Raw genomic sequence first — 14343 nt, 5'->3', positions numbered from 1 at the left:
TTTTCAGAAATGTTGGCTGAGCTTGCATCAGTGGGGTCCCATGGGCTCCCATGACCACCATCTCCATCCTTAAATAAGTAACAAGCTACCTCCAGTGACAAACACTTACCCATCACTGCTGCATCACTTCTGGACCACTGATGTACGAGCTGCTTCTGCCTCCAGTGAAAGTTCAAAATTTGTCAGCTCAAGACTCTGTCCTTTGCTAATGGATTACTTTTGAAATGTCTGCTCTAAGCAGAAGGTTTTATTTATTTATTTACTTTTTCTAAAAACATGTACAGGAAACCCCCACTGTTTGGGCTTTGGCTTCTCATAGGAGACTCACCAGTTCTATAGATCTTGATCATTGTTTTCCAATCCTCCACAGCAAAAGGGGATGAGGGGGACAGTGCCTGCATGGCCAAGTTCTTTTTACCCCCTCACAGACCCTCTAAGGCATGTCAAAAGCAACACAGCAGACTTGCAAAGAAGATACTAAAGACACAGACTAAGGCATCCACTGGATGAGACATCATTGCCCTACTACAGCTATCGTAAGGCCTGGACCCAAGGGAATATTTCATCCTAGTTTTCATCCCTGAGCAATAGAATAAACAGTCCTTATTCCCTCCACAAAGGTGCTGTGAAGAGCTTGAGGCATTCAGGTATGATTGTACTGTAAGTCACAGTGTATATGACTTATACACTTATTCATGAAAGACTTTGAAATCCTTTTGAGAAATGCAGTGAGGATTTAGAAAAAGAGAAATATACCTAGTTAGTAAGATTTTGGGTGTAAGTTGGTGCTCCCTTTGTTACCTGCAGCAGGCAGGTGAAGAAAAGGGCCTCTAAGGTAAACCTGCTCCCTGATGGATAGGGAAATATGCATAGCTGGAGTATCTAACCTATTTAATCTTAGGGCTTGAGAAAGAACATGAATCTGTGAAGTGTAGGGTTGGATAGGAAGGGGGAGAAGCAGGGTAGGATTTATGGGTCACAGAAATTTCTATTGCAATGCTATCCTCATCAAAGACAACACAATGGTAAATGATATAGATGAACAATTCCCTAAGCTCTTACAGGGCTTTACAAACTTCCACCAAACAAACTTTTCACAAGTGAACCGCTTACTTCATTTAAATATGCAGCCTGTATAATCAGAGTCTTTGAAGTAGGGAGACAGATGATCAGGATTTGCCTTTTGATCTTTCCAAATTGTTTTAGCAAGTAACAACTATGCCTGAAGTCTTTTCTGGGAAACTTTATTAGCAATGATGTTTACAACAATCTTAGAGACCAAGGTTCTCTTAGTATCGCTGTTAAATAATCCTCCAAAAACTGAAATCTTACAAAGTAAACTTAGGGTCTACAAATAACAATCATGAACTTTATGTAAATTCAATTAAAATCCCTAATCAAATCAGCTACAATTCTATTAAATGCTCTGTACATATTTACATTAAAAATAAAATAGAAAAAAAAAGTGCTTTCACAGGATCTGTTGGATTAATGCAGCTCTTGGTCTTGTTCTCCATTCATCTACTTGTATCCAAACCGAGTCAATGGCTCTGGCATGAGAACCTCTAGAGCAGAACAGATCAGGCTCTGGAGCAAACAAAAAAGGACCTGACTTTATCAGTAAACCAGAAACCCCTTCACATTTACAAAAAGCAGCCCAAGTTGCCTAGTTAAAAGCTACAGCTGTCCCTCTGATTAACATGAGAAAAATAATAATTTTTATCAAAGGCAACTTAAAGAGGCTTCCTTTCCTTGGTGTCTGTTATAAAGGACTGTGTTCACTTTACACAATCTATGCATCTCCTGAAATTCACAAAAACATTCATAGCCACTGTTTGTAGACAGTGCATACACAGAAAGACACTGTAGTTTTAACACAAACAAAAGGAACATGAATTTTTTTACCTTGTGTTTTCCATCCTCAAGACAAGGAAAACAAAATTGCTTCAGACAATTTTCCTAGCCCACGCTTATACAATGAAAAAAGGGAAGATAGCCTGCTTGTGAAAACACGGTTATCATCCACATTTTGAAGAAGTCCTAAAATTCATTAACTGCAGTCACTGGAATGCAGAAATTGTTTTAGAAGTTCATTTTTTTCAGGCAATTTCTGGGTCAAAGAAGAAAAAAGAACAGTTTTGGGTTCCTCCCCCCAAAGACCCTATCTGATAAATTCAATCTATTTTTATGAAAAAGTTTATGAATAAGTTTACAGTCTTCTTACAGCCGAAAAGTGAAATGTTGTATAGGACAAATTAAAGTAATGTTAAACTATGAGCTGAGAATTCCACTGGGGTACTTTGGTGATATCAGATATGCTGAGAGGCATTTGCTAAGAAACCATACACCTGAAAATGAAGTCACTGCACTTTCTAATTGTTAAATACATAAAACTGGTCACAGGTAAGAAGGAAAAATATAATAATGGTATACACAGTTACATTTAACCCTCACCACCACACCATTTTGACCTCTAGAAGCAGATGAGTGATTTTACAAAAGCACTTGGAATACAAAAGACTTAAGGACAGGGGAGTTGCTGCTGCTTTTCAAGCTTGCTACTAGTGAGAAGCATTTCAGCTTTTTATTTACAGACTGAAGCCATAAGAAGTTACAATCACTTCTCAAAAGTCAAATGGCAGCAGCATTCAGCAGAGAGCAGTTCTTTGCCTTCATCTCCTTGTTTTTATCTCCTCCTTTATGTTTTAATGGTTTATTATCACTCTCTAAATTACAGAATGTGTTTGTTTTTTTCTTTTCTCTCATCCTCTGAAATGGATTTAAAGCACCAATCCATTAAGAAAAGGCAATCACAGAGATTGGGAGAAGTGAGGTAGTGCTGTGGGTTCAGGTTTTAAACTCCCCTCCACATTTAAGTGCATCTCTCATTGCATGTGTACAAAAATGTGCGTATTAAAATACAAACTGATTAGCTCAGAAGTGAAACTTTGGGTAGACATTTGGGTAGTCTGAATTTTTTAGCTTCATTTGTGTCTACTTTGGCACCCGCAACAAAGTGCTTTTGTGGATGCCCATCACACACCTACAGAAACACGCTTCAGACAATTGCCAAATTAGTTGCTTGGCATAGCGTGGACGTTGGGCAAAAGTTTTCTTTCATGAATCCCTTTGAATTCTTTGGGCCAGACTCGTGCATCCATGCTCACAAACCTGCCCAGTATCTTAACACGTAATTCTATATTACACCAAAAAAGATGCATAAATGACTCGCCAAAAAGGATCTGAAGCAGGAAGAAAATGCACAGTTAAGGAAAATAAGGATTGTATCTGTTTCAGTTATCAGAAAAGAAAGATAAAAAATGACTACACAATATGTAGGAAGGGACCGTTTTAACTGAGAACTGAGGATAATGGGAATGAATGGTTTGAAGCAGGCAAATTTAAAGTAAAAACAATGCACCAACAGCTACAGTGAAGCTGGTAACCAGTGGGAAAAACTACCAACAGATTTTCATTTCTGGAGCCACTTAGCTTTTATAGAAGAAACATCTGTCTAATACAAGCCACAGACACCAAAAATTCAAGGAAGCTGTGTGACTTCAAACTGTACACCACCTTTGAACTACACTTCGGGGACAAATTCTGTCCTCCTTTTAATAAAAACCATTTTCAATGAACCTATCTGGAACAGCACCTGTAAAGAGTTTCTAATACACTATTTCACAGTTATGGTCATACTGGTATCTTCTCGACAAATTAATCCATTAGACAGCAGCCTCATAGAGCAAGAAGCCAAGAAAGAAACTAAACTTGTAACTGTAAACTCAGTACATTCTCTGCAAAAACAATAGCCATTCTCTTGCTTCATAATTATCTTTTTCTTCAAGTTTTATGACACTGATTTAAAAACAAAAACCCTCATGTTTCCACACACACCTGTGTCACATTCCAGTGGATTCCAGATGCGGAATCCACTGTTTAAAGCAAAACTTATCTCTTTTGCTTAAAGTACTGTACCATTTTCTGTAAAAGGACCTGTAGTTTACAGGTCTGATTTAGCAGAATCAAGCAGTAAATTTAGCTGCAAAACTTAAGTTACATACATGCTTAAGTGCTCAGTTGAATTAGTTTCTCATGACTTTCCTCCTCCACAGCAGAATTCATGCAATAACTTTGTTGGTCACTGACAAAACAGCATTTAGACATAGGAGACAACTGCTAAACAGTTTTTCCTCCTATAAGATTTTGAAATTAATACTTTATTACTTCATACAACACAGTAAAAATAATAAAAATAATCCAACAACTTTTCATAAAAATTAAAAAGATTTAAAACTAAATCTTATCAAAAAGTCAAACTTAAAACCAAACGAAAGAAACACTATATGTGCACACACTTTTTAAAGAAGAGATTACAATTTTCTTTTTGATATCAACAGGCACTCTTCATTCACCATCTGCAAGAAAGTAGGTTAGGTCTCCATAGGCCACAGTCAGAGTTATTAAGTAAGTAAATATGCCACTGCTGCTGTGCCCTCCTTTTATTTCCTTGCTTCTTCAGTCTCCTCTGGCTCTCTCTCTTGATGCTCTCTTTCCCACCTCAATTCTTTCAACTCTTGTCTGTACTTCCGCTCAATGAACCGTTTCTGATGGGCCATCTGGGGAAAGTTATCTGATACAAGGAGAAATATTTTACATTAATAAACAAACTGGTAACACAGAAAGTCTCAGCTCTTTTTCTTTTTTAACTTTGATGAGATTAGAGGCAAGGGAGAATAATGTTATTACCATTTTCACTCATTTATTTCTAATAATACATAGTAAACCAAGACTGTGTCATAGGACTTTGGTTTCTTTATGATTTCTTTACATCTGTTTCCCCTGCTACAAAGCACTGCCAAATCTAATACACTCACAAAAATAAAATATAAAATTCTGGTATAGCAACATAGCCAGGTATTACCTGGATTTTACATTCTGTTCCCTTAGCAACAGGTGGTCAATACTGAAAAACAAATGTGAAACTACTGTCAATGCTGTCAGGGTTTTTTGTCTTGTTCTCTCTCCAAAAAGTATGAGCCACCAGTTCCAAGCATTGTACAGATGTTTCCATTATTTTTATTATTATTTTAGACCACACAGAATCGACTTGATGCCCCATATTGTGGCAGCGATCCTAATGGGAAAGTAATAGTGTAGCAAGATGGAATGCAGTAAAATCTGTTCCTGAAAAAGTTAATATTTGGCTGTGTGCCAGAAGACAGCCTTAGCGTAACTGAAGAGCAGGGATGAGTGAAGACTGGCTAGAACAGACTGGACAAGGCTGAGGTGATAGAGGAATAGCTGGAGAGGTGTATGCTTCTGCTTTCAGGCATTTGTCTATTGGCTGCTATGTATGTACATGTTAGAACCGGGACTGTAAAAACAGCTTATGTAATTGAACAGAATTGCTCTAAATTTAGTGCACTGCTCACAGAATATGATATTTTCTGCATGACCAGGGTGTTGACATTCATATGTGTCTGTGCTGCAGAGACCTGCACCCTCCAGCAAGTCAGAAAGCAAAGAGGTGACACAGGATGTGACAGGCTGCAGTAGCTGGTAAATCCTGCTGGGATTACACAGAGTTCTGGGATCAGCACTGGCTACCTATCTGTGTCTGAGATGAATGTAAAAGGTTACTACACTGACCTTTAAAGCCATAAACAAATTTGGTAGATGCACTGGCAAAGGACTGCTCTCTCTCTCTAGCTGGCTATTGAGAAAGAATTCAGTTGAGGCTCCTCAGGGAAGAGTACCTTGGCACCAAGCTTTTTACTCCTTTTTTTGGGTCCCAGGCAGCACAGATTTGTTCAGGTGGAGAATATGGTGCAGAAGCCATATAAACTGCAGAAGTTTGCTGTAGAGCAGAATAACTTTCTACTGCTTTGTTTTATTGGCCAGTGAAATTTGTGCCTTTTATTATATATACTACAGGAATAAAAGGTTTATTTATCAGTTATTTACAACTTGGGTTTAGGAGGGTATATTTATTTAAACCAGAAAGCAATCTAAATAAAATTGTTTTTCAATTGCTGTTGCTTTAAAAATACTAGTGCTTTGTTTAATGGAGTTCTGGGATATTTTGTTGCTCATGTGCACCACAAAATGAAAATCAGATTTCCATCACTGTGCCTGTAACATGATTCTTGAAGAACTCAGCTCGGTAGCAACCTGTTTGTTCTAATCTGTTTAGGATGGTAAGAAGGAAATTCATGTAATAAATTCATCATAGCTATCATATATAAAAAAAGGTATATGAAAACTGCTTGAAGTTAACTACTTATGCATTAAAAAACATGACAAACAAACCAAATCAAACAAAAAAAACCTCCATTCCACAAACATATACAAAACAGAACAGGTGTCCTTAAAGGTTGTATAACCTCCACCCCTAAAGACAGTCAAAACTTGACTGGCAAGGCACTGAGAAACTAACTTGAAAGTTGGTTCTGTTTTGGGGGGTAGCTGGAGCATAGACCTCTAGAGATTTATGGCATTTAAACAAACACCTATGTCAGAAGAGAGCTGTGAAGTCCTTGGACTGATAGGCCATGAAGCTCACAGGTCTCTGAGTGGTGATACTGTCAAAAGAAAATGCACTCAAAGAAAACTCCAGTAACATTTTGCAAATATTCAGCAGAGAAGGGAAGTTATATTTTTCTATTTGTCAAATTTACTGATGGTGAGAAGTATATGTCAAGTAGATGTATATAAAAACATTTCTAAATTACACAGATTCATTGTTTTCTGAAATTCTTAAGCCCTTGAATTTCCAGATCCAGAAATAACAGATTAAAAGCCTCTGGCATCTGAGGAACTGCATGTCTTTCCTTTGAATCAAATGCAAAAAATGGCCCCTCCATGTTCTTCTCAATAGAGAGCTTCTGCTGCACAAAATGCTTGTAATCTATTTGCTTACAGCACATCCACACCTGGCACTTTAACCCAACTGACCAAAGTTAATTCATATAAGAAGCTTGCATACATTCATATCTGAGACTCCATTTCAATGAAGGACTGCTCCCATGCTGGCTATCTAGCACAGAATTTAGAGAGATGTATACACAGATCCCTGGATCTTTGGCTGATATTACCCCTTCTTCATGGATAAATATCAATTTAAATTGGTTGAGAATCTGCCTGTTAGATTTTAACCTAGTCAACTGATAATCTGAGATCAAATTTTATTTTCTAAAGTATTATTTTCCTCCTCCCCTAAATTAAAGGGTGAGACAACCACAGTGTCTGGGACTATGCAGTCTTTTTCCGCTGCATACTTAAGCACAGAAAATCTCTATGAATCTTCACTGCACAGGGTTCCCTCAAAGTTGCATCCTCTAGAGCTGATCAGCTCTCTTTTATCTTCTGTAGCTGAGCAATTCTCTTTAACAAGTACCTGTTGGTATCATATTGACTTCAACTGTTACAAATCTGTCTTGAAAGTACTAAAAGGGAAACCTGGTGCTTAGAAGCTGTCAGCATTTAGCATGTGTTCTGTTCAAAACTTATCCCCCACAAAACCTGCACCTTGCCTCACTAAAGAATGACAAAGTAAATTATAAATTATTTTCTTTGCTACCCAAATATCTTACATTTTTCAAGTGCATCCATTGCAGCTCCCATTTCTGCTTGCTGAATACTGTGAAAACCAAACAAAAACATGTTAAGATCTAAGTTGTATAGAATTAAGTTTCTGACAAGGTGGAACACTAGCTACTTGTGTAATGAAACTGTGGATAACCAGTTATTTCCACAGTGTATGATATATCAGCCTTTCCATAAATATGTGAGAAATAGTACTACAATGCAGTTAGAATATTTTTTAAACTTAGATCAATAACACTAACAAAATATTCTAGTCCATTCTTCACTAAAGCATTTACTTTTATAATTGAGAGAAAAAAAAGGAACAAAATCACAGATGTGTGAATGCTAAAAAGCCAGTGATATTTTTATAACAACTACCACTAGATTTGGTAGCAGAAAATAACGTGAGGTCTTTGAGGTTCATGGTCTTTGCACACTTAGAACCATTCCAAAATGCCTAGAAGTAATAACATAAGAAAAAAAAAATCCATGATAGTGTTGCACTTAAATTGCCAGCATAAGCTGCACAGTAATCCAGTAGCAAATCCAAAGGTAGCCACTGTTTCCTGGAAGCTGCTCTGCAATTTCTAGTCTGAGAGCCATAAATCAGTTAGCATTGCTAGCCACCTTGAAGGTAAGTTCACAAAAAAAAAAAAAAAAAAAAAGGCAGCTTAAGACTCAAAATTATACAGACATTGAACCCTTCAGGTATTCCTGAAGCAGAATAGTTTGAAGAAGGCTCTACAGCTTTCCTTTTCTAAGGCAAACCACACACTTGTCATCTCCATGGCTAGTCATTTTGTATACCACCACGCTCTAATACCATGTGATTAATTTTTCACTATACCTTGGACCTTTACCACATCCTATTCTTTCCCCTTTGAAGTACACAGCTACTGTGTATGTCCTGGCATGAGAAGGTCCCACTGTCTGCAAAGTCCTGAAAGAAGAAATATTTTATTAAAGCAGGAAGTATCAAAAACCATAATCTGTTTGTGGCACATACATCACCAAACTTTTAGTCTGGTCAATATATATAGTTCAATCATGCAAAACGTAGAGCAAGGGTTGAAGGATGCCTGTATAGACTACCAGAATGGTGTTTATATCAATCACATTTATTCCTCCCTGGAATAAGGAGCACCACATGAAAATTAAAACTTAATTTAACCTATAAGCAAAAATGCAAACTTATAACATGATATGTTTAAAAACAGTGAAAAGACTTGTAATAAAACAATAAATTATGTGTAGCTGTGCAACTGCAAATAAACACACCAATATGATTACGTGTGCACTAAAATTTTAGTTACTAAGAGTTTGGCAGTTAGCAAGGTTTTACAAGGCCTTTATGTTAGACATGGTAGCTCCCTACACACTGAATTATCACAGTTTAAAGAAATTTTCATTCAGCTTTGAAAAGTTAGTCACAAAACAAACTTTCCATTTGAGCTAAAGTCTAGAACATGCATCAACAACCATCTAAAGAGGAAAAGATAATCCCCTAGACGTGCAATGAATTGCTTCTTTTGCAGTTTCTTCCTGCTGTCCAAAATCTCTCCCCACTTTCAGATCAAGTTCTTGCTACTACCTTGTTTCTCTTTAGATGGAGCACGAATTTCACAACAACTTTTAAAGTATCTAAATAAAGTACTCTATTTTCTGTGCACTGTGACAAGAGCAAATAAAACCCACCCTGAATTTAAAACCAGTAGTACTGACTACAGTGAAACAGATAAGAAGAAAAGGAATTTAACAAGATAACAGGAAGATAACAGTGTATTACTAGGTCTAAGCTGTACTATAAAAATCAATTTATCATCACAGCAAAACAAAACAAAGATTTGGTACTTGATACTAAGTGGTTTTTACAAAAACTGGGTGTTGTTTTTATTGTATTCATGTCCCTCACTCAAAGAACCCTCATAGAGAGACACTGAGGAGTCAGATCTGCAGGGCAGTGGTTGCAGTATTAAAGCAACAGCACTTCTGAAGTGCACTGTTTGTCACTATAACTGAACTGCTACATTTCACTGAAAACCTTACTTCAGTAAATGTGACAAATAGACTATCATTCTTCCTATCTTTTTAATATAATAATCACAACAACACAAACCTTGAACTTCATGGATAGCCTTTATCTCTTCTTTTGGGGGCTAACATTCTACATTAATTGAATGGATATGGATGCCATATACAGTTTTAGGTTTATTATTGTCTCTTTGAAGCAGCTATTACACTGTTTTACAACTGAGAGAATGGAGATCCATCCCATCCAGCTTCAGGCATCTAACTGAGATGCTCAAGTTAAAAGGTTCACTGCTCTGAGCTCTATCACTGAACAGGAGAACATATGTGGGATGAATTGCACACCAAAAACGTCCAAAACCTGTGTTGCCCTTCAGTGCCTGACTGTGGATTAGAAACTGTAGAAGGTAAAATGCTTACTAATTCTTCCTCGTAATGGCTTAAAACACCTAAAGCCTAGAAAACACTGGTTCAACAATTTCCATCTTCAGACAGAGACTAGAGGGCTTGGATAACTACAACAAAACCAAACTATGGGAAAAATGTAGGGTGACTGATCACATCTTCCTCCATATACAAGAAAGACTTATAATTAGCTGGTATCCATAAGATGCCTGCTCTTACTTGTAAAGAGGAATATCTGGCTCTTTTCCTTCTGTCCTGAGAGTCAAGCAGCACTGTTGAAGCTGAGATTTAGGATCATTCCAATCTTGATTTAAAATAAACTCCTGTAAGAAGTTCACAGAGATGTTTTATGATTGAGAGACCGTGGTAAGAGTCTCAGATGCAATAATGTGTTAAAACATAGTGGCAGAAAAGTAGGAATCTGACTGATCTTACCTTTAGCCGTGGAAAAAAGCATACATTCATGAAAGTGTGAACGTATTCCAAATCTTTATCAATGTACAGGGCAGCAATAAAGGCTGGTGGGGGAAAAAAGGTACTGTCACTCATCTAAGGAGAACATTAGTGGCTTGCACTTTCAGAAACAAGTATCTCTGAGTACTTTAAAGCCATATTTGATTATGTTTCACAGCAGTGATCCAATGAGGGTATTATCCTGCATACTCAGGAAAAAATCAAGTTGACCAAGAGATTAAGTGATTTACCCAAATCCACCCAGTCATTTCAAGTGCTAGAAACAACGCTCAGCTCCTAATCTCACATTTTAACCAGCAGACCATGGACACTTACAAATAAATCTCTATTGGGTACCATTAAAAAATCTAGATATAAATCACTCCTGTTTGTATGCTATTTTCATTTGCTTAGAGGATTTGGCAAAAGCCAAGTGGTCTGAATGCATCACAAAATATATCAAAATATACAAGATAGGGATTAACTTTCTTAGCAGAATATTTATCACTGTTTCCACTTTCTTTGGAAAGAAGGTAGCACAAACTTCAAAAATGGACTAAAAAGAATTTAATTTCCACATAGCCTTCCCTCTTGTGGAATGATTGTTTTAAAACTTCCCAAAATGTAGACAAATGAACCACAGCAATATTCACCTGCTGAACGAACTACTTTATCTTCCAACAGTGACAAGAACATATTAATTAAACACTGAAACTGCTAAATAGCTCAACTCAGACTACAAACATTAATTTTCAAGACATGCTTTTGACCTGGTCACCGTGACTCCTCAGTTTCTAAGTCTTCAACTTTCTATCTGCAATTATGCCTCTTTCTGCTTTCATATAGACTTGAAAAAACTATGCTAGTGTTCAAAAATCTGGCTTTCAGAGGTATAGGCATAATTCACATGAGAACGCGAACATACATTTTTAGAAGTGGTTTGGGTGATTTCTCATGGCTTTCTTAAGCCCCAAGGAAAAGGAAGTCACTAAGTTGTTATAACCAAATTAACTCACATTCCAAGAGATCAGCCAAAGTCTTAGTTCGAAGAGTTACAGGTCTTTTTGTCTTGTCATTAGTGATGGCAAATTCTTGCATACCCAGCTCTTCTGCCACCTTGGCCTGTGTCCTGTTGTTCACCAAAGAACTTCTCAACAGCTGAAACAGAAAGAAGTTTCATTCAATGGTAACAATTACAAATAGCAAACTATGAAAGGTAGGGAGAGCTGGGGAGAAAAAGTTACTTTTATCCTTACAGTCAGTCACTTTTCTCAGTTTATTGACATTTTGTTTCAGGACACCTCAAGTGATTTACATAAACGCACACACTGTCATTCTTTCTACTGCTGATTTTTCCTTCTTTTTCAATTCTTTTTACCAATCTTTATTTATTCTATGAACACATTACTTTTGGATGTATGTCTTGCATTTAAAATGCCTGCTTGTGAGCTTCTTTACAATTATATACCATCTCTTCAGGAGTCTTGTAGTTTTTCAGCTAACGTGCAGTTTTCTAGTTTAAGTAATACACAGTTATATACATTTTTTCACATAAAATGTAAGTAAACAATATTCTGGAGTCTATGGAACAGCCCTGGTGTCCACCAAATAAGAAATAAATAGGCAGCAATTAAAACACATACACTGCAAGATAGTGCAGTGTTTCAGAATAAGCAGATGAGGAAGCCTCTCCATTCCTTTGGCCTGAGAAAAAGTACATACTTGGACAGCCTGCATGTACTATTTGCTCTACTAAAAGGCAGCACAGCTGAGCCAATGCATCCCTCACAAGGATCGCCTGTAACATTTTCAATGTATGAAAATGTCAGGGATGCCTAGTTCTCTAGCAGGGTGCCCCAAAATGCTTAACCTTGGCTCTAGGCAGATTGCTTAAACATAAAGCTCTGCCAAAGATATAATCCCATACAGTTTAAAAGAGTATTTTGGAATTTTAGGGGTTTATACAATTTTCTGAACCCCTGGCAAGGTGAGTTTTTTTCCGTTTGTTTGCTTCTTTGCTTTAAATGAAACAGCATTAATTTAAGAAGTTAGAGGTATTATAGGAGGGGGGGTGAGAAGTAAAGAACGTCTTTCTTTTCCACTGTTTATGTGTAATCTAGAGTTGAGACTCTGCATACACATTTTTTCTCTCTTTGTCTTCCATATCACATTTGCTCATCTTATTAGATTCAACTTATATTCTACCTGGCTCCAGCCTGTCGACTGAGCTTATGAAAAATCAAGATTTATTTGCTGTACTTGATACTTCATCTCTCACAACAGATAAATAAACAACAGTATGTTCATAATTTGTTTGGCAATGATGTATGAAGCAGATACCCACAACTTGACCTTCATAAACTATGTAGACCATAGATAGGATTATCACCTGCCTTCCTAACCTCTGCTTAAACTTGTTTTCTACTTGTTTTTTAACAAAATTCCCAAGCACCATATGTAACCCACGAGACAGAAGTGCAGTGTCCCATGACAAAAATCTGTTTCTTGTAACAGGATTTCTTTTGTTGCGTTTACAGAGTATTTATTTTGATGGGATCCATAATCATGATTAGTAGTATCATAAAACAAAGAGCAACATATACACTACATAGTGAATTAGAGATGGAAAAAAACACCCAGTTATCCTTTTAGCACTGTGGTTATTAACTTGCTCTGTATTAGCATTTGCCTCCTCTACAAGTGTGATCCAGCAAAAAACTCGATTCCCCTTAATGATATGGAAAAGACATAGTACCTGTGCCTTTTTTAGAGCTAGTCTCCACTCTGGCAACAAACAGCCTGCATCACTGCAGATGCTGTAACATGTGACAGATGCTCAGCTGGAGCTTAACTGTAATTACAAAGCAATTTTTAAAAAACTTTTTAATTCTTTCATCTTCAAATAGCATACTACTACCTGTGACTGTACCAGAAGAACCCATAAGCCAGTAGTGGAGAAGCTGTATCTTCCAACATTCAATAAAATGTTAACTTCTTTTTGGCACATTATTTGGCTATCTCAAAGTATGTAGATAAGACTATGTTCTCCTTTCTTTTTTTTTAAATATAGTTAATTTACAGACATGTCTCCACAAGCAATCACTCCAATCTGGGAAGCCACTGCATTGCCAGTCGAGTGGAATCCTTGGCCAAAATCACCCTCAATGCACCAGACACCAATCAGCTGATGTTTCATTATTCTCTCAAATTTAAGTATGGTCCCAGATGACAGGAGAAAGAGTTCAGTGTTTTCTGTTTCTCTTCAGATTCCACATTATCAGTCTCCTTTCTCACGTCTCCTTTCATTTGCCCTCAAAATTAAAAACATTTTAAGATAATTTTCTTTTTCTCTGCATGCGCATTCTCAGATTTCAAATTTTATTCTAGGCATTGTCTGCTTCAGCATCCATTTCACTCCAACTTTGTAGTTTCACCTACAAACTTGAACTGTGCAACTTGTCCTTACTTGCCAACTCACTAATCATTAAATTAAGCAACACACAGATGTTCTGATCATTGTTCTGAGTATTTATACCCATTAATAGCAACATTTCATATCCTTCTGTCCAAATAGTTCTTGCAAGATTTATCTTACTATAACACCACTAATGCCTACATTCTTTAAAGTCATGTATAAAACAAAAAAATCCCACCAGGCTTTATATCCACTGTCTCCTGAATCCATACATATGCAACTGAAACTTATGAAGCAGTGAAGAAAAACTGAACTTACTTTTAGTCAGAGCACATATTTTCTTTCTTGTAAACAGCTTTAGCCCCAAAGACCCAAGAATCATATTCTTGATAACACATTGCCTGCTAGAGACCTAGTATTGCCATCTCTCTGTTGATCTGAGGAAACCACTC

General features: G+C 36.9%; 1 protein-coding gene across 2 annotated transcripts in view; it reads right to left on the bottom strand.

Annotated features, from left to right (window-relative positions):
- Positions 1–1228: 1228 nt before the first annotated feature.
- DROSHA (drosha ribonuclease III) overlaps positions 1229–14343 on the bottom strand; it is a 70583-nt gene continuing 57468 nt past the window's right edge. For both annotated transcript variants that reach the window (XM_051799382.1, XM_051799381.1), the window contains 6 exons: positions 11493–11634; positions 10459–10541; positions 10243–10346; positions 8438–8530; positions 7596–7642; positions 1229–4633 (listed from right to left, as the gene is read on the bottom strand). In XM_051799382.1, the coding sequence (XP_051655342.1) occupies positions 4503–4633; positions 7596–7642; positions 8438–8530; positions 10243–10346; positions 10459–10541; positions 11493–11634 (600 nt within the window). In that variant the 3' untranslated portion in view covers positions 1229–4502. The remainder of the gene's footprint in view (positions 4634–7595; positions 7643–8437; positions 8531–10242; positions 10347–10458; positions 10542–11492; positions 11635–14343) is intronic.

This window comes from Manacus candei, unplaced genomic scaffold (assembly GCF_025592945.1).
Source record: "Manacus candei isolate 608988 ecotype Guabito, Panama unplaced genomic scaffold, ASM2559294v1 h1tg000049l, whole genome shotgun sequence".
Classification (NCBI taxonomy): Eukaryota; Metazoa; Chordata; class Aves; order Passeriformes; family Pipridae; genus Manacus; species Manacus candei.
Note: the sequence above shows the minus strand (reverse complement) of the source record. Positions and strands in the feature narration are given on the sequence as shown.